Source organism: Xenopus laevis, chromosome 4S (genome assembly GCF_017654675.1).
Source record: "Xenopus laevis strain J_2021 chromosome 4S, Xenopus_laevis_v10.1, whole genome shotgun sequence".
Taxonomy (NCBI): domain Eukaryota; kingdom Metazoa; phylum Chordata; class Amphibia; order Anura; family Pipidae; genus Xenopus; species Xenopus laevis.
In genome coordinates, this window is record NC_054378.1 from 2,262,126 (window position 1) to 2,283,743 (window position 21,618).

The window sequence follows — 21,618 nt, forward strand, 5'->3', positions numbered from 1 at the left end:
CAAATTCCCCTAGCAACCATGCATTGATTTAATAAGAGACTGGAATATGAATAGGAGAGGCCTGAATAGAAGGATGAGGAATAAAAAGTAACAATAACAACACATTTGTAGCCTTACAGAGCATTTGCTTTTTAGAAGGGGTCAGCGACCCCCATTTGAAAGCTGCATAGAGTCAGAAGAAAAAGGCAAATAACTATAAAAATTAAATAATCACAATCAATTTAAAAGTTGCGTAGAATTGGCTGTTCTATAACATAGAAAAAGTTTCCTTAAAGTTGAACCACCCCTTTAACTTTTTTTTTGAGTTAGACACCAGTGAGGCTGGTTATGTGACAGTTACATCAGTGCTCGGATGACAGTTCGGAAACGGGATACGTTGCAAAAAAAAGGGTTTCATGACACCAGAAGCCTCTGACATTTCCACAGTGTCACACAAGGGGGCACCACAAGAGCACACACTTGTTTTTTCACCTGAGTGCAAAGTTTTTATTTTCTTCTTTTCAAGCCACACCTGAGTAGCATTTTACTGGCCTAGACGTTAAAGGGATACTGTCATGGGAACAAAAAATTTTTTCAAAATGAATCAGTTAATAGTGCTGCTCCAGCAGAATTCTGCACTGAAATCCATTTCTCAAAAGAGCAAACAGATTTTTTTATATTCAATTTTGAAATTTGACATGATGCTAGACATATTGTCAATTTCCCAGCTGCCCCAAGTCATGTGACTTGTGCTCAGATAAACTTCAGTCTCTCTTTACTGCCATCCTGCAAGTTGGACTGATATCACCCCCTCCCTTTCCCCCCAGCACCCAAACAACAGAACAATGGGAAGGTAACCAGATAGCAGCTCCCTAACACAAGATAACAGCTGCCTGGTAGATCTAAGAACAACACTCAATAGTAAAATCCAGATCTCACTGAGACACATTCAGTTACATTGAGAAGGAAAAACAGCAGCCTGCCAGAAAGCATTTCTCTCCTAAAGTGCAGGCACAAGTCACATGACCAGGGGCAGCTGGGAAATTGACAATATGTCTAGCCCCATGTCAGATTTCAAAATTGAATATAAAAAAATCAGTTTGCTCTTTTGAGAAATGGATTTCAGTGCAGAATTCTGCTGGAGCAGCACTATTAACTGATGTGTTTTGAAAAAAACATGTTTTCCGATGACAGAAGTGGTATAAAGGTGATACATTTATTGACCTTTATAAGATAATCTTATATCACCTTTATACCACTTTGTTATTTTTTATTTCAAAAGGTTTGCCCTGGAAGAAAAATAACAAAGATGACAACAGTACACAGCAGCTTGTTTATATAAACTATAGTAGTACTTATCTGTTATCTGCTGTGTATCCTGTGCTTGAATGACTGCCCCCCCATGGCTACACAGCAGCTTGTTTATATAAACTATAGTAGTACTTATCTGTTATCTACTGTGTATCCTGTGCTTGAATGGCTGCCCCCATGGCTACACAGCAGCTTGTTTATATAAACTATAGTAGTACTTATCTGTTATCTGCTGTGTATCCTGTGCTTGAATGACTGCCCCCCCATGGCTACACAGCAGCTTGTTTATATAAACTATAGTAGTACTTATCTGTTATCTACTGTGTATCCTGTGCTTGAATGGCTGCCCCCATGGCTACACAGCAGCTTGTTTATATAAACTATAGTAGTACTTATCTGTTATCTACTGTGTATCCTGTGCTTGAATGGCTGCCCTCATGGCTACACAGAAGCTTGTTTATATAAACTATAGTAGTGTTTCTGAAGCAAATACACCAGATTTACCAGTACAGCACAACAGTACATTATATTTTCATTACTATAGGACACTTTCATTTTTTGGTGTTACTGTTCCTTTAAGTAACTCTGCCAGCCTAAGGGGTGTGTGGAAATGGTGCCTGTGAGTCAGAGAACGACTATCATCACTTCTTCTTCTATGGAATCAGTTATGTCTGGGTAAAAAAAAAAAGAAATATATTTTTATATATTTATTTATTACATCCAGATGGTGTTTATGCACCTTTTTCCTATAAGCCCCGATTGAATGAACTCATGTGCAAAGGTGGGTATATAGTTCCCCTTGAATACGTTATAATGGCAGTATATATATATTTGTGAGCAAAACAGTGTGGCATAGATATACCCGTACATTTAGCCTCTGATACAGTTAGAAATACAAATAAAATGTGACCCAGATGTACAAATAGACACAAGTAAACACATTTATTGTGATTGTGTAAACTCTCCCAAGCAAGTCCTGTTGTGCTTTACTTCTGTTATACTGTAACATGTATATTCCGCAATCGTTGTCATGTCATCGACACGTCAATGACGTCATTGCTGCACACGCAAACAAATAGTCAACAAATAGTCAACAAATTGTCAACAAATAGTCAACAAATAGTCTACAAATAGTCAACAAATAGTCTACAAATAGTCAACAAATAGTCAACAGTCAACAAATAGTCAACAAATAGTCTACAAATAGTCAACAAATAGTCAACAAATAGTCTACAAATAGTCTACAAATAGTTAACGACAGGAACGCATCACAAATTATGGCACTCGGACAACACAACTACACACACTGAAACACAGAGAAGCAACAATTGTCAGTCACTATCGATCTCAGTGGAATTCATTCTCTCTTCCCACTGATTTTTGGGTCATTTACACACAAAAAAAAACTCCACAGTAATGAGAATAAAAGTGATGACAATATATATATGTACCACACACAGAGCACCTGAGCAGTCACAAACAATGCGTCTAATCAAAGTACAGGGCCCTTACCTGAAAGGGACCCACAAACAAACACTAAGGGGCATATTTATTAAGGGTCGAATTAAAAAAACTAATTTTCAAATTTTTTAACTCTGAAATTCGAATTGTGAATTATCCAAACTCGATTCGACTCTGGCACTTTAAGAACTCAAATTCGACTATTCGCCCCCTAAGACCTGCCAACTTCATGTATAAGCCAATGGGAGACGTCCAGGGACCTATTTGGACATGTAAGTAGCCTTCCTGCCATTCGAGATTTTTTTAGAGAAAAACTTGAATCGAGTTTAGCCGAATTCGATTCGAGTTTTCAAGTCGGTAAAATTTGTGGGAGTTTAAGATATTCCATTTTTCGGTTCAATAGAGTTAAAAAAAATCACATGAATTCGAAATTCGACCTTTAATTAAGGTGCCACTAAGATCTCTCCAACCTTCTCTTTCATTCAGTTGTTGCCTCCTAGTCTTCCCCTCTCTCTAAATTTGACTATTCACCACCTAAGACCTGCCAAGTTCATGTATAAGTCAAAGGGACATGTTAGTAGCCCTCCTGACTTTCGAGTTTTTTTTTCAGTTAATGAACTAGAATCGAGTTTAGTCGAATTCCATTTGAATTCAATTTGAGTTTTCGAGTCAGTAAAATTCATGCAAATTTAAGATATTCCATTTTTTTATTAAATAACCCCTGAATCCAATTTTTAATATATTCGAATTTAATAGAATTTAATAAAAATTCACATGAATTCAAAGTTCAACCTTTATAAAATGTGCCTCTAAGATCTTCTCCAACCTTCCCTTTCATTCATTTGTTGCCTCCTGTTTCTAACACTTCAAGTGTCTTCCCTTGTACTGTAGCTGCAAAGGGACCAGTGCTAATACCACACATTTTCGTGGGCACGTGACATTGGCATATCCGTAGCCATTATAGATGGGAAGGCTAATAGGGGAATACAAGAAACACTGATTTTGGGGCAGATTTATTAAGGGTTGAATTGTGAATTCGAATTTTAATTTTTTTATGGTCAAAACTGTCAAATTCAAGTAGGGAATTATCGATTTGAGTTTTTTTAAAGAATTTGATGTTTGTGATTTATCATACTCTGGCCTTTTAAGAATTCGAATTTGACTATTTGCCACCTAAAACCTGCCGAATTACTGTATTAGTCAATTTGGTGATGTTTTTAGCCTTTTTTCGGAGAAAAAACTTGAAATCGTGTTTGGCCGAATTAGATTCAAATTAGATTTGAGTCTGTAAAATTAAATCAAAAAATAAATAGTCGAATATTTGAATTTCGAGTTAAATCTAATTCATGTGAGTTAAAAAAACTTGAATTTGAAATTTGACCCTTGATAAATGTGCCTCTTAATGTCACTAACTTTTCACTCATGGCTTCCATTTTTTTTGTACCTTTGCCGAGACAATCACACATGGCACATACACTGGCAAAGAAGGAATTTTGGGCCATTTCTACAGAACAGTGTGCGCCGTTTGTTCTACACCAACAACTACATTGGCAAATGGGGGAAACTTTGTCCTTGACACAGATACAAAGACATAACACTGTGCTGAGATTTCTATCTTTATCCTAAAAAATAAGCCCAAATATCAGGCAGCCATCAAACATGAAGTCATTCTGGAGTCATGGCATCCACTTAATGGAAGTGCCAGGCATTAAATTTGCTATTTTTAAGCTTAATGTGGTGAATAAAATTCCCATTTATATATCTCAACTCTTTAATCTCCTTTCATCCTTGTGCCTTCTATCTGTGTCCTACTGATATAATAGAGTAGCCTTCTCTTAGCCTGACTTCTCTACTCTCCAAATATTCTGTATACAAGCCCACATCTTGCCCCTAACACCCATGCCCCAAATGCCTTCAAGATTCTTAATCTCAACCCATCAATCCACCCATACCTGACCTGTTTGTTCCTGTGGCCACAAAACTGGTCCATTCATACATCAATTTCTTGCCTAACAACTCTATTTATTTGGGGCATTAAAGGAGAAGGAAAGCTTATTGCCAATAGATTAGACCCGGTAGTGCAAGTTATAAGACTATATTTATTCTGTAGAATGCTTTACCATACCTGAGTAAACAGCTCTAGAAACTCTCTGTTTGTTTAGGATAGCAGCTGCCATATTAGCTTGGTGACGTCACTTCCTGCCTGAGTCTCTCCCTGCTCACTCATAGCTCTGGGCTCAGATTACAACAGGGAGGAGAGAGGAACAAACTGAGCATGCTCAAGCCCTAGCCCTGGAGGTTTAAGCTGAAAACAGGAAGTCTGATACAGAAGCCCATGAGTACACAATAGAAGGAAAGAAATGTGCTGTTTCTTTTGACAGAGGACTCAGAGCAGCATTACTTTGAGGGGTTACTGGTGTATTTATATAGACCTTTCTGATAAAGCTCACTTAGCTTTAACATTTCATTCTCCTTTAAGATCCCTTCAACTCCTGTACCTACACTCCTGAAAGCTCCACTTTGCAAGTCCCTCTACTAGTTGTATTCTTCCACTATCCCCCTTTATTCAGTCATCAATTACACTTTCCTCTTCCACACACCAACCCAACTTAACAAATCCATGACCATAATGCTTAACAAGTCCTTGGAATGAACCATGAAACCCAAAAAAGACAAACGTTGCCCCATATGTAGAAATTCCTTGTGTTAAATTGTGCTGTTTGTAGTAACAATTATAGAATAAGGTAGAAGGGAAAGGCCTTGGACTCCTCGAAAACTCCTGTTCCTCTCCATAGCTCTAACGGTATTTGTGCCTCTTGTATGGCTGGTGAGTTCAGAAGATGGAAATGCTATTTATTGCCTCAACATGGGGTATTACTATCCCATTAAAAATACAGAACAGTGGCAATTGTCTAAGTGTTCCTAAGGGATTCATTTAGTTACTGCCCCAGACAGTAGAAATTAGGGATGACAAACGTCTCTTAACATTGAATTTTTTGTCAGTGCCACCAGAGATCTAATATGTTGTCCCAGAAGAAGTCATCATAACCCTAGAAGTTTGCTTTGCCCCAGGATTCCCGGAAGACAGGTTCCAATGAAGACTTCTGCTGATGAAAGACGTCAGAAGCCATGGATGTGACAATAAGCCTCCAGGGATGCCACTAGGATGTAAATCAACCACAACCCAAAGAAGAGGAGTGAGGTAAGGGCTTTAGGGATCCGTGGGCCTCCCAATTCTCCACCAATGGGTGGGCGTCTTCTATAGAGAAGTATGACGAGGCAGATAATGGAGAGTCCTGTGAAGAGGGTGACTGAGAACGCAAGGTTCCCAGGGACCACATGGAATTTCTGACCTTTCCCAGCCCAGTATATGGCAGCGATACTCCAGGCCACACCCAGGCCCAGGAAAACATTCACTGCGTTACTGCCTGTCACATTTCCGATGGAAGCATCCGCATGGGGGTCCTGCACAGCCGCAACTTTACTTGCAAACGTGTCTGAGGAAAGAACAGGGAGTTTATTGTCAGTGACATATACAGTAATATAAAAATACCCAGCAGCCCTTTCACTCCCCACTTCACAGCTCTTGGAAGGATAAGCCTACACTTAACCACAGAATAGAATTTCTCATTTTAGATTCTAATTCAATCTACAATATAAAATGTGATTCCTGAACCAGCAAGTGTATTTAGTTGTAATATTGGTGTGTAGGTGCATCTCAGGTCATTTTGCCTGGTCATGTGATTTCAGAAAAAAAAGCCAGTACTGCACTTTGGAACTGCTTTCTGGCAGGTTGTTGTTTCTCCTATTCAATGTAACTGAATGTGTTGCAGTGGGACCTGGATTTTTGTAGCATACTAGTCAATCAGGAACCTTAAGAGGCAGCAGGTACACTCAGATGCACAAGGGACGTCCCTGCAGATTCCGGTGTTCACGATGCCCTTTAGGGGCCCCGGGCTTTCTGCTGTGGAACCAACGAGGAATGGGTGCATTAGGTAGAAAATAAGTCCGAAATGAGGTACCGGCAAGGATCAGGCAAAAAGTGTCATGGCAGGCGGCAGGAATCCTGCCAATAGAATATCACACTTCAGCAGGGTCTGTAAACAGAAGCCAGCTTGGGCACTGACAAAATGAAGAATTCCCCTTTTAAAGGGATTTTGGTGCCAAAATTTAGAATTTCGTGCTGGACGATGACATCATGACGCTCGAGCGAGCATCATTGCAATCGGGTCCACGCCAGTGAGCCGACGCCATCGCCAATTCCCATGTGACGTCAGCTCCGGTGCGTGCCTGCACCCGCAGAGCCGAGGAGACCTGAGGAGGTAAGAAGACCCAAGGATCTCCCGGCACGTCTTACAATTTTACTATTGAGTGCTGTTCTTACATATATACAAGGCAGCTGTTATCTTGTTGGGGAGCTGTTATCTGGTTACCTTCCCATTGTTCTGTTGGGGGAAAGGGAGGGGGTGATATCAGTCCAACTTGCAGTACAGCAGTAAAGAGTTTATCAGAACACAAGTCACGTGACTTGGGGCAGCTGGGAAACTGACAATATGTCTAGCCCCATGTCAGATTTCAAAATTAAATATAAAAAAATCTGTTTGCTCTTTTGATAAATGGATTTCAGTGCAGAATTCTGCTGGAGCAGCACTATTAACTGATGTGTTTTAAAAAAACAAACAAACATTTTTTTTCCCATGTCAATATCCCTTTAACAAACAACTAAAATTCAGACACTGACAGAAAGAAGGAACTGTCCCTTTTCTACCTCAGATACACAGTGATATTATAACAAGCAATTATGGCTCTTCCTTTTTATTCAGGTGCAAAGTATAATTTCATTGGAATGTTTGGGGGATATTTAATTTCCCTTGGCAGGAGAAACAGGCTGAGCTTATTTTAGTGAGGCTGGAAGGGAATAAGCACATTCCAGAGTGCAGGGTTACTTACATAGGGCTGCTATATGAGTATATTGGTACAAGTAATAGTATAGTCCTCCCTGTTCCCTCTGCGCTCCTTGTGATTAACCCACTACTATTAGGGGCACATTTATCAAGGGTCGAATTTAAAATTCATATGAGCTTCTTTACACTCCCTTAAATGAGAATGAATTCGAAATTCGACTTGGGGAAATTTATTAGAAAAATCGAATTTTTAATACTGGAACTAATTTAATTGACTGCAAAACTCGAATCGGATTTGAATTCTTAATGGGGCAGAGTATGATAAATCTCGAAAATCAAATTAGAATTTTTTAAAAAGCTCAAATCTGTCTGCCCCTAAATATTGGGAAGGGGTTTGTTACAGTGAGAGCTGTGAAGATGTGGAATTGTCTCCATGAATCAGTTGTACAGGCTGATACATTAGATAGGTACAAGGAAGGGTCGGATGCTTTATTCACCAGTAGCTCCTCCCAGCAGACAGGAGGGAGCCAATGAGATTAGAGGAGGGAAAGGGGTGTTACAGGGAGAGCTGGGAAGTGAATCAGTGGTACAGGCTGATACATTAGATAGGTACAAGGAAGGGTCGGATGCTTTATTCACCAGTAGCTCCTCCCAGCAGACAGGAGGGAGCCAATGAGATTAGAGGAGGGAAAGGGGTGTTACAGGGAGAGCTGGGAAGTGAATCAGTGGTACAGGCTGATACATTAGATAGGTACAAGGAAGGGTCGGATGCTTTATTCACCAGTAGCTCCTCCCAGCAGACAGGAGGGAGCCAATGAGATTAGAGGAGGGAAAGGGGTGTTACAGGGAGAGCTGGGAAGTGAATCAGTGGTACAGGCTGATACATTAGATAGGTACAAGGAAGGGTCGGATGCTTTATTCACCAGTAGCTCCTCCCAGCAGACAGGAGGGAGCCAATGAGATTAGAGGAGGGAAAGGGGTGTTACAGGGAGAGCTGGGAAGTGAATCAGGGGTACAGGCTGATACATTAGATAGGTATAAGAAGGGGTTGGATGGTGTTTAGCAAGTGAGGGAATACAGGGATATGGGAGATAGCTCATAGTACAAGTTGATCCAGGGACTGGTCCCATTGCCATTTTGGAGTCAGGAAGGAATTTTTCCACCTCTGAGGCAAATTGGAGAGGCTTCAGATGTTTTTTTTTGCCTTCCTCTGGATCAACTGGCAGTTATGTAGGTTAAAATAGAGAAAGCTGCAGTTTTCCCAGTAGCACAGAAGAAAATAAAACATGTAAACTTTGACTACAGTAGAGCAGTCCATTCCTCACCTGGTACAGATGTCCCCAAAGCAACAAAGACCACAGCAGTGACCGAGTCCTTGAGTCCCACAGTGCAGCCAAAGTGAGTGGCCAGGTCCCCAGTAACAGCAGTGAGTATCCCAATGATGCAGATGGAAACAAGGAAACAGGCCCATCCACCCCAGTACTCAGTGGGAGGCACAAAAGCAAAGAGAACCTTCCAGAAGACGGTGAGGAAATGCATGATGTAGTCGCAGCAACTGGGCAGCCCTTCCTCACTGCTCTCATCATCATCATCATCATCTCCTGCCCAGGTGGGACATACACAAAGGCCGTGGAATGTGGAGGAAGATGGTGACAAGGAGAGCGGAAATGAGAAGAGAAGAGAAAGGGAAACAAACAGATGGAGAAAGGCAATAGAAAAATGGGGAGACAAAGAGATGGGGGTACAGAGATGTATGAAATGAACACAACCAGTATAGAGGGGGAGTTGTAAGAAAGAAGCCAGCAAAGAGTTCAATGAAGAAGGAAATATTGTTAGTTGTTGCAAGGAAGGCAGAGGAACAACAGCGTTGCATGCATGAGTGCATCATTTATTAAGAAAGGCAGGAGCCTATGGATATACATCAGTGTTCAAGTGCAGAAGTGATCGGAGTGCAGGAATAAAGTGGCATCTTCATTATACAGACAAGTCTCACCTGCGCTCACAGTCACTGCGCTCACAAACTGCTCCCTCCAGCTGCTGCTCCCAACAACAAGAGCCAGGTTGGCTTTCTTTATCAGCTTATCCACCGTGTTCTGTGAAGGACATCAAGCAGGTGAGAATCCTGGCAAGACTCCAGAGCAGGGTGGTTTTATTGGAAATAGGAGAATATTGGGCATTGGGAAAGCTAAACCCCCAAACTATAATGTTGAAGACGGATATGGGAGAGAATTGTAAAAACAGGACAGTTCCCTCGCTGAACATTATGGGGTAAATTTATCAAAGAGTGAAGTTCCGCCACTAGAGTGAAATTCCGCAGCTCTCAATTCATTTCTATGGGATTTTGAATTTATCAATGGGTGAAAGTGAAAGTTCACCCTTTGATAAATACGCCTATAAACCCCCATAGAAATGAATGGGGAGTGGCGGAATATCACTCTAGTGGCGGAACTTCACTCTTTGATAAATATACCCCTTTATATTTCTTTCTCTCTCCTTCTCACCTTAAACTCATAAGACTCTTCTATTATGACTTCCATCTTACGGTGCTCCCCCAAACTGGGACTTCCAGCAACTTCTCCTCCTCCTTTGGCTGCCACAAGCCACATTTCACCAGAATCTCATTGGGAAAAGAAAGGGGAAGAATAACAGAACAATCACAGACAAAATGCTCATTTAACATTGTACTTCAAGCCTTTTTCTCCAGCTTTTCTTACCTCCTCTCTGCATTTCTGGCTCCCCGAGTTCTATGAAGAAACTTTTATTTTTCTCATATTCTTCATCGTCGATGACCTGTATTTCAATTAATCTCCTGTGTGAAAAATAAATAGTTAAATTTGAACACATTAGTATTATTACTAGGGATGCACCGTATCCACATTTTTGGATTCGACCGAACCCCCGAATCCTTTGTGAAAGATTTGGCCGAATACCGAACCTAATCCAAGCCCTAATTTGCATATGCAAATTAGGGGTGGGAAGGGGAAAACATTTTTACTTCCTTGTTATCTGACAAAAAGTCACGCAATTTCCTTCCCCGCCCCTAATTTGCATATGCAAATTAGGATTCGGTTAGGCCAGGCAGAAGGATCCAAATCCTGCTGAAAAAGGCCGAATCCTGGCCGAATCCCGAACCGAATCCTGGATTCGGTGCATCCCTAATTATTAGTTTTTTAGTTAAGCAGTATTCAGTTGTATGAAATTAATTCATATGTGAAAAACTGCTTGTGCAAAAATTTGGGTACTCTTGTAATTTTGCTAAGCGTACCCAGTGTTGATTACTGTCAACACCAAATTGGTTGGATTAGCTTGTTAAGCCTTGATGAATCCATGATGTCCAATCATGAGAAAAGGTATTTAAGGTGACCAATTGCAACTTGTGCTTCTGTTTGACTCTCCTCTGAAGAGTGACAGCATGGGACTCTCAAAGCAACTCTTAAAAGATCAGAAAACAAAGATTGTTCAGTATCGAGGTTTAGGGGAAGGCTACAAAAAGCATCTCAGAGGTTTATTAAACTGTCAGTTCCAACTGTAAGGAATGGAATGAGGAAATGGAAGTCCACAGGCACAGTTGCTGTAAAACCCAGGTCTGACAGGCCAAGAAAAATACAGGAGCGACATATGCGGAGGATTGTGAGAATGTTACAGACAAGCCAAAGATCATCTCCAAAGACCTGCAAGAAGATCTTGCTGCAGATGCAGGTGTATCTGTACATCGTTCTACAATTCAGCACAATTTGCACAAAGAACATCTGAGAACCCAGTGTATCAGACTTCCTGTTTTCAGCTTAAACCTCCATGGCTAGGGCTTGAGCATGCTCAGTTTGTTCCTCTCTCTCCTCCCTCCTCCCCTCCCTGCTGTAATCTGAGCCCAGAGCTATGAGTGAGCAGGCAGGAAGTGATGTCACACCAAGCTAATATGGCAGCTGTCTAGAGCGGTTTACTCTGCTACGATAAAGCATTCTAAAGAAAAAAAATTATGTTTTAGCTTGGACTGTTGTGGCTAATCTATTGGCAATAAACTGCCTTGGTAGCTTTCCTTCTCCTTTAACAAACTGCTGTCTGGATTGGTCTAAAGGTTATGGCACATGAGGTGCTGTGTCGCCAGCAGAAAATTGTCTTCCTACTGTGACTTAGTGCCCGAAAACATCTTCGCTTTGTCAGACATAAATTTGCAGCGCAGACGCTAATTCACTAAAATGCGAAGTTGCATTTCGGCAGCTGAATGCTGGTGAAGTTTCGCTAGAGTTAATCCGTCAGCGCGAGCATTTCATTTCGAACTTTCGTTAACGTTCATTTCTGCCTAGCGAAACTTTGTAAGTACACCTTAGCGCTTAGATCAATTTGAATAGGGCGGGTACATATAGGTCATATAGACGTCGTTATTAGAGATGTTGGTGCAAATGCTGGAAGTGGCCACTTATTATTACACATGTCCAAGGAAGCAAAATAAAGACAAAAGATCCTCTAATGTCCTAGACATGAGCCCACCCTAAAACTAATGTTCCGCTCCTTTTCTACTGCTTTATAGAGGCAAAACAACCAGGAATATGTATGATATGATTGGTAGCCACCAGTCAGTAATTAGATGCAAACGTAAGGCATGAACATTTGCTCTTATACTGTACTAAGTGCTAAACATAAAGGAGTAAAAGCCTTTGTCCATCCATTGTACTTGTTATGCAGCATCACTTACAGGGCATAAAGTGGAGCAGCACAGTAAATATGAATATTTCATATTCAGTTGGATTAGCGCTAAATTAACCTTTTACTGCTGTGAATGTGGAGATATGACGGCCCCATGTCCGCCCCTGGTTTCATAATACGGCAACTAGAAATGAATTTATAGTAGGCCCATATTTTCTCTCTGTCAGTCAGGCCTAAATGTCAGAGAATGAAGAGAAGTCTCTGAGGGTTTATATACTTGGTGTCAGGACCAGCCATCAGGGGGGCACTGCTGTAAAGGGGGCCCGGCTGTGCTGCACTTTTCTAAATAGCCTGACCCCCCTTGACAGCACCAAAGCCTTACCCTGCCTTAAGTCTTTAGGAATATTAGAAGGGACCATAGTTTCCCTCGTTCCCTACCTTTTCCCTTCTTTGGCAGAAAGAAACATTACCCTTAGTTGTTCCACACTATTCATTCTCAAGCCTTTGTCTTCCTCACTCCCGCCTTTCTTTTTTCCCTGAAATGGTCCTGCATACTGATCAGGATCTCGAAGCAAACAAAATACGTGAGGTGCCTCTTAACAGGTCCCCTCCTCAACCCTCTGACCAACAGACAGTGACTCTCCCCTCTCCCCACTGTCTGTCTCTTTCCAAGGTCTTCATTCCCAATTTTCTCTCATATACAGATACCTATTATGTCCTTCTCTATTAACAAACCTCTACTTCTGTAACTTACATTACACTTGCTTCTACCTTTGTTTTCTGCTCTTACATAATCTCTCAATTTAAATACTCAAAAGTCCATATTATTATTAGAATTATTTTTGCTGAATACATACTGTTCATTCTTAAATGAGGCAAACACAGTGATCAGCCAGTATATTTGCCACACAGTAGAATGCATAAACAAAGCTCTCTACAGAAATATAAAATATCTGATTATGGGCAATATAAAAAGGAATGACAGCATTTACTTACGAGGTCTCATCATTCTGGAACTCGACCTTCCCAGCCACTTCGAGATAATCCTCTCCTGCCTTGGCAGTGCCTTCCATGGTCTTGTAGGGAATCACCACTTTCCCTCGGGCACCTGATCCTCTTACTACTTTTACTTTTGTTGTGCCTACACTCTCACTCACCCTCAAGCTGCCCGATTCAAAGCTGAAGATCCCTGCATGGTCATCATCAAAAATAGTCACTGTGGCCCTCCAGCCATTCCCCAGTCTTACCCTGCCTGTTCCCTCCCTTGCCCCTCTTGTTTTCCGCGGGTTGCTCAATTGTACATAGAAATACTCATCCTCCTCAAACACATCATCATCAATAATGCCCAAGCGCAACTCCTTCTTGACTTCCCCAGGTTGGAAGACTAGTGTACCTTTGGCCAGCTCATAATCAGACCCTGCATTGGCTGTGCCATCTTCTGTCCTGTAGTCCACTTGCACTGCACCCTCTCCTTCAGCCCTTATACAAGTCACCCAAAGGCTAACTGTACCACAGTTTTCAAAACACTGATAATGTGTAGGATCAAATTCCATCTCAGTCCAGGGTTCTTCCTCTTCTCCACGCCCTGCCCCTTCTGCTCCTCTGGTCCCTCCATCTGTCAAGGCCCTCCTAGCTTGGTCTGCTGCATGTTTCTTCAGTACATTTCCTGCTCCAGTCATCATTCTGGTGGCCTGTATCCTGTAGAAAGCTCTGCTTTTCTGCTGCTGAACAAGGGACTGGTAATTTGTCAACTCCATCAACTGCTCCATATCTTTTCCTGGATATCTTTGACGCATATCTTTAAAAACTCTGGCCATATCCCTTCTCTCCTCCTCTTCCTCCTCATCTGTTAGTCTTTCTCCTCCAGCCAATCTCAACTCTCCAGCTTCTTCTTGAGCTTCTGCATCTTCTGCCCCCACGAGTACTCCTCTGCTTTTGCCTGCCCTGTATTTTGCTCTACCTTCTCGGCCACGTCTAGCATATTTGTAGAAAAGAAGACGCCTGTCAGCAATCCAGGCTTGCAAAACACACAGAGGGAAGAATGAGAATGTAAGTAGAGCTTCCCACACCTCGACTTCTCCAGGTGAGAACCAAGACAGGATCAAAAAAAGCCATACATAGGCAAAAACACTCCAAAATGCAGTGACTGCAAAGACACGTGGGTGGCGGATACGTCGGGTCTCTCCATCAGGGACAACTGAAACACAAAGGCCAATAATAACAAACATGTTAAATGCTGCTGAGCCTACAATGGTGCTGGGGCCCATATCCCCTGCTTCAAACCCTCGTCCAACCACCTCAATAATTGAAAGCAATATTTCCGGTGCTGAGGAACCTAAGGCCATCAATGTTAAATTGGAAACAGTCTCGTTCCACAAGCGTACACTGGTGACTGTCACCTCTCCATTTGGGCGCCGGAAAGTGACTTTACGTTCCTGTGATGTTATGACTTCTATGGATGCCATGAAACGGTCAGCTACAATGGACATGCCAAGGAACATATAGACAAGTGCCACAAAATACACAATAGCTCGGGCTGCTCGGTCTCCTGTGGTGGGAGGGTGAGGCAGCCAGGCGGGCAGCAGGACCCCATCTATGCATTCACCATTTTGTTCATCAGTGGGTCCACACGAGGTAGAGTTGGTTGAGGAGGCTGTAGTAGGAAGAGGTAATGGCAAGAGCAGAAGGAAAAAGACCAACAGAGCCATGTTGCAGTGAATCAGTATATAAGGGTGATAAATCGATTGAATCACCTAGAAAAAAAGAGACTTGAATGAGTCAAGTGCGTATATATAAAATGGCTTAGGGCTATTGTCAATGCACAATTATAATTGCTGCTTTTTCTGGCAGAAAACAAATTCCCCTACTTGCCCGAGTAATGGAATCTCAAGCATCTTAGACGCAGCTCTTAAAACACCATGTTCCCCATAGAAGTCATGACTTTGCTTGGCTTAGAAGTGGTTAATTCCACATCTTTGTTTGGTTTAAAATACTGTTTTGACATATAGTTAAATCTTCTTCATTTGTAAATGAGTAGAATGGGTTTTAGGGTGAAATAATGGTGATTCTCTCCTTCCTATTCCTTTATGTGGTTTAAATTTTACTAAGTCCAAATACGTGCGAGAGACCTAGGGGCCCATTTACTTAGCTCGAGTGAAGGAATAGAATAGAAAAGACTTTGAATTTTGAATGTTTTTTTTGGCTACTTCGACCATCGAATTGGCTACTTCAACCTTCGACTACGACTTTGAATCGAACGATTCAAACTAAAAATCGTTCGAATATTCGATAATCGAAGTACTGTCTCTTTAAAAAAAACTTCGACCCCCAACTTCGCCACCTAAAACCTACCGAGGTGCAATGTTAGCCTATGGGGAAGGTCCCCATAGGCTTCCCGGCAATTTTTTGGTCGAAGAAAAATCGTTCGATTGATGGATTAAAATCCTTCCAATCGAATGATTCGAAGGATTTAATCGTTTGATCGAATGATTTTTCGTTCGATCGAACTATTTGCGGTAAATACTTCGAAGTCGAAGGATTCAGCAGTCGAATATCGAGGGTTAATTAACCCTCGATATTCGACCCTATGTAAATCTACCCCCTAGTGACATTAAATGCAGCAGCAAAAATGATAAAGTAAAAAAATGTTTATTTAGGACATAATATCGTAATGCGTTTCGTACCAAACAGGCACTTACTATAAGCCAATGGTCATACCCTTACAGATATTTTATAGGGGTAATGACTCATTATCCAATCAGAAGAGAGCTTTAACCAATAGAGGGAAAAAGGAACCGTGTAATCACCAACAAGTGAACACAGATTGTAATAGTGTGATATACTGTGATATTCCGACTATGCCTTGAGATGGCAGTAAATACCCACACGTATACAAGTACACTATACAAAACAAAGAAGACACAAAAAATATGCTTATATAAAAAGACAAATATGGAAAAGTAAAAATGTCCTCTTGTAATTTTATGCCACTTTCTACATCCCGCGACAATTTTCCTCTTCTATATTTGTTTTTCTTCGTCACTTAGAATACTAAACATTTACTGCAACAATAAATAAATAAACAGCCTCCTTCCAAAGAGTATGTACATTACATAATATAAAACAATTTGGAGTTGTGCAGCGTAGTTAGGAAAAAGCTTCAGCTATTGTCTTATTATTACAAAGATTTGAATCATTAGCTTAAATGAGAGATGGCCTTCCCGTAATTTGAAACGTTCTGGATAAGAGGTTTCTGGGTAAGGGATCCCATATGGATAGTATTGTTTTTTTTTGTCATATGATGATGATGATCAGAGTAAAAGAATCCATTTATACTTCAGGGCAATGCTGGACATATTGCATTAATCATTTCTTTATTATACAGATAAACAAAAGAAAGGACAAACGCACTAACATACTTTTGCCTTCAGTCCACTTAAAAGAAAAAAAGTTTAATGGTACCTTTGCCTTTACTTTTAGGGGCTGATTCACTAAGGGTCGAATATCGAGGGTTAATTAACCCTCGATATTCGACTAGGAATTAAAATCCTTCTACTTCGAATATCGAAGTCGAAAGATTTAGCGCAAATACTGCGATCGTACGATCGAAGGATTATTCCTTCGATCGAACGATTCAATCCTTCGAATCGAACGTTTCGAAGGATTTTAATCCAACGATCGAAGGAATATCCTTCGATCAAAAAAACTTAGGAAAGCCTATGGGGACCTTCCCCATAGGCTAACATTGACTTCGGTAGCTTTTAGCTGCCGAAGTAGGGGGTCGAAGTTTTTTTTAAAGAGACAGTACTTCGACTATCGAATGGTCGAATAGTCGAACGATTTTTAGTTCGAATCCTTCGATTCGAAGTCGTAGTCGTAGTCGAAGGTCGAAGTAGCCCATTCGATGGTCGAAGTAGCCCAAAAAATACTTTGAAATTCGAAGTTTTTTTACTTCGAATCCTTCACTCGAATTTAGTGAATCAGCCCCTTAATGTAATACAGATTAGTGATGTGCACAACTCCGATCCACGACCGCCCACACCCGACTTCCTGCTCCCTTTTATAGACCCGTGCCGCCCCGCGATGATGTCACAAAAGCGGCAGGAAGGCGTACGCCTAAAAACACAGTGCTACACAATATGTTGGCGCTATAAATACATGTTAATAATAATAATAATAATAAAACCGGAAGCAGGCAGTGCGAGGTCACTGGCGGGAATAGCAGGTGGAAGAGCTCAACCCAAACCCGCCAGCGACCCGCAAATGGGGCAGCGAGATTGGCCCGAATTGGCCCGACCAGCGGCTAAACCCACGAGTATCAGGCCGGCCCACACTAATACTGATGCATTTCTGGGGACATGCCCAGTTTGAGACCTTCTTTCTAAGGGTGTTATAGTTTGTTGAAGTCTTGGTCATTTAAAAAGCCTCCCCTCTGTGTTTAGGGCAGAGACACACATGGAGATTTGGGGAGATAAGTCGCCTGGTGACAAATCGCTTCTTCTTCGGGCAACTAATCTCCCAAACTTCGGGCGACTCTGGAAACGAAGCGCTCCGATTGCCATTCCACCAGCAATTAAGATTCTAGCCGACGGGAAGGCAGTTCGGGGAGATTAGTCGCCCGAAGAAGAGGCGATTTGTCACCAGGCGACTAAACTCCCTGTATCTTTGCGCGTGCCTTCTGAGACTGAAAGAGAAAGTGTTGCTTGATAGATTCTGTATGTGATAGAAGAATCCAACTAATGATAAAACTCCTTGCCAATATGGTGTAAATATGGTGTAAATAGCAGGAGCATTTTTGGGGTCTTTGCTGTCTGAGGCTAAGCGATGGCATCTTTAAGATGCAAAGGGGCAGATTCACTAACGCGTGAATTTTCGCCAGCGTCAGCTTCGCACCCATCGCACCACTTCGCAAATACGTTACGAATATGCTAATTCACTATGATGTGAAGTTTTGTCGCAGGCCTCGAATGCTGGCGACTTTTCACTACCGTTATTTCGGCAGTGCGAGCATTTCATAGCGAAGATGCGCTAGCGTTCATTTGTGCCTAGCGAAACTTCACTAGTGATCTTGCGCTTAGGTCAATTTGCATAGGGCGGGAAATTTAAAGTTGTATGGACGTCTTTAATATAAATGTTGCTGCAAATGGTTTAAGTTACCGGTTTATATTACACGTGTCCAGGGAACCTTAATTTAAGTTAATATAATGCCCTACACATGAGTCCATTGTAAAATGAATGTTCTATATGTAATACGTGTGGAGAAAACCGCTTACCCAAAAAAATAAGTTAGGACTTTTGCAGGCAATCCCGCTTCGAAAAAATGAAAAGTCGCCAGCGTTTTTTTGAACTTTAATGCATTTTCGCCTCACAGGATATGATGTAAGTGACTGAGGAAGATTTAGCTGCTTTATAGCACTTCTCCTGGTCTGAGGTGGTGAAGGCTACTCTAGCGAAAGAGCTAACGTTCAGTAAAATCCGCATTTTTATAAATTTGTAGAGTAACGTCCTTTGGCCAGAGCGAAAAGTTGCCTGGCGATAGAGTGCGTCTGACCCTAGCGAAGGTCCCGTTGGCTAGTGAATTGGAGATGTCCCTGCATGTGGCAATGCTGGCGAAAAGTCACTAGTGTTAAGGTGGCCATACATGGATAGATCCGCTCGTTTGGCGATGTCGCCAAACGAGCGGATCTCCCTCCGATATGCCCACCTTGAGGTGGGCAATATCGGGCTGCTCCGATCGTGGGCCCTAGGGCCCAATGATCGGATCCTAGCATTCGCAAACGGGCGGTCGGAACGCGGGACCGCATCAACGAACAGATGCGGCCGCGATCCGACGGGATTTTTAATCCCATCCAATCGAGATCTGGCCGACTTTCGGCCAGATCTCGATCGGGGAAGCCCGTCGGGGGCCCCCATACACGGGCCATTAAGCTGCCGACTCGGTCTGTCAGCAGCTTTTATCGGCCCGTGTATGGCCACCTTTAGCCACTTCGCTCTTTAGTAAATCTACCCCATAGACGGAACCTCCCTGCGTGTGGCGACGCTGGTGAAAATGATCAACTTAATTAAAAAAGATGGTGGAGAAAACACCTATATCTGCCCCATGTTGCAGTCCTACACACTGTCCTACACCTTTTAGGATATGAAGTGACACTTAAAAACCCTGTGCCAAACATGCAACTAAAGTTGGCCATAGATGCAAAGATTTGTTCGCTCGAATCCTCGAACGATCGGACTTCCCCATCTCCCAACCTCTCCACTAACCATTCAGATCAAATAAAGTAGTTAAAGAACAGATCAGCCAATGTTCTGCCCCTGACAGTAATCGTACGATAGTTATGTCCGACCAAAGCTGGTGACAGTCTCCCACTGAAAATCGTACGATCGGCAATACACGCAGAGATATTATCGACAGCCGACAGAAATCTTTTAACCTGTCCCATCGACCAAACGACCGATCTCCGCCGGACGAAAAATGTCGGGACTCTCCACACATGGTCTGAAAAATGTACAAATCCTCGATTCGTACAATCGGATCTTTGCGTCTATGGCCAGCTTGAGAGACCACATCTCACGTGTGAGACTGACAGAATAAAGGTGAACTGCATTTTCCCACTTTGATAAATATCTCCCTAACAAACAAAAAGCAATGTCGAATTTGTCTACTCGTGAACGGTGCCCAGTTCTGTTTTCTCTCTTTGAACAATATCCCGTAAGCCTGTGAAAGAGCTTGATCAGTTCCAATTGTCGCACTGAGCCCTATTACTACCCGGGAGTTTGTTTCCCTAGAAATATCTGTTTTTACATCTTAAATTCTGACCCATTTCTCATTCCTGTAAATATTCTTGTTTCCGGGGTTACCCCTTCTGATCGTCTCCCTTTATGCATCACTATTGTGCTTTCTATTCTCGCTACCATTTTCCACCTCTCTCTGTATTTTCTTCCCTCCTTGCGTTGCCATTCACCTCTCGCCTCTTGTGTTTCTCTCGTTCTTTCTCTTGCTCATTCCTCACTCAGACACTGATTATCTTCCTACTATAAGTTGTGAATCTTACCTGCTGATCTCTGAATGTCTTTCTGTGTCCCTCACTCTGCTCTTTCTGATGTGCCGCACTCTTCTACCTCCATGTCCAGATTCTTTATTTATATTGTATATAAACACATATATTATCTGGCTTTGTGTTTCCCTAATAATATATTGATTTACTTTTCCCACTCCTCCCCTCCCCACATACTGCAGACCTCTTCTCATCTCCTTTTCTTCCACGCTCCCCTCTCCCCAAAATTTGAGAGTGATAATCACCTTCTAAATCCACCGCTGAGCATCTCCCCTTCAGATGAGAGGTGAAGTGGTGCCTGAGTGGAGACATATGTCTGGAGACATGCGAGGGCAGTCATGTAAGAAGGCATGTGTGTGAGCTCAATACCCCAATCAGTCCCCGTATACTGCAGCAATCAGCGTATACACACTGCACTGTGATGATGGGGAGGTGGGAGAGAGAGAATGTGTGAGGGAAAGAGAATATGTGTGACATAGGGAAGGTAGAGGCAGTGACAAAATGTGTGAATTCCAATGTAACACAGAAAACACATCTTTGTGCGGAGGGGAGGACTGGCAAAAAATATGATAGAGAGGATTTGGGGAAAACAGAGAAAAAGCACCAGTTCTTGCAAATAAGTGGGTTAGCACGAGGAACATACAGTAGTATAAAGATAATCAGCATCGATTTGCATTTACCATAGAAATGAGAGTGGTTTATGCACAGTAATTGGATAAATATACACACACAGGAGTAAGATATAGTCACACACATCACAAGAGAATCCCTCCTCTACACAAATATAAGAGGAATTCTCTGCTTACTATAATGAATGCAAGCTCTTATCAACACACACACACGTATATATATACAGATTGAAGAAAAGCTGTTGCACTCTAGGGACTTCTTGCAAATAAAAACCATTTATTTAGATCAAATAAAAGGTTTTTATTTGCAAGAAGTCCCTGGAGTGCAACAGCTTTTCTTCAATCTGTATATCCTTTATCTGTTAGCACAAGGGCACACAGACTTTATATATATATATATCATACAGATTCACATTCACATTCAAGAACACACCCTCACACACACAAACAAACTCACTAGGGCTCATTTATAGATGCCCTGTATATTGCAGGGGAAGCTCATTTTCTGCTGGATAATTAGTGACGAGCCCTAAGCTTAGCTTCTCAACAGCCAATCAGAGCCCACTGAGCATGTGAGTGTCACAGACACTTTCCAAGATGGTGACCCCCTGTGACAAGTTTGAAGTCCTGGATCAT

At 42.0% G+C, this 21,618-nt stretch overlaps 1 protein-coding gene across 1 annotated transcript; it reads right to left on the reverse strand.

Moving 5' to 3' along the window:
* Nucleotides 1–5,157: 5,157 nt before the first annotated feature.
* LOC108715150 (sodium/calcium exchanger 1) lies at nucleotides 5,158–21,186 on the reverse strand. Its single transcript, XM_041560767.1, has 7 exons — nucleotides 20,599–21,186; nucleotides 13,296–15,052; nucleotides 10,370–10,464; nucleotides 10,157–10,272; nucleotides 9,649–9,748; nucleotides 8,981–9,256; nucleotides 5,158–6,248 (listed from the first exon to the last, which is right to left on the reverse strand). Exons 2-7 carry the CDS (start codon nucleotides 15,005–15,007, stop codon nucleotides 5,872–5,874), a joined length of 2,676 nt encoding a protein of 891 aa, XP_041416701.1. The 5' UTR covers nucleotides 15,008–15,052; nucleotides 20,599–21,186; the 3' UTR covers nucleotides 5,158–5,871.
* Between the last annotated feature and the right edge of the window lie 432 nt (nucleotides 21,187–21,618).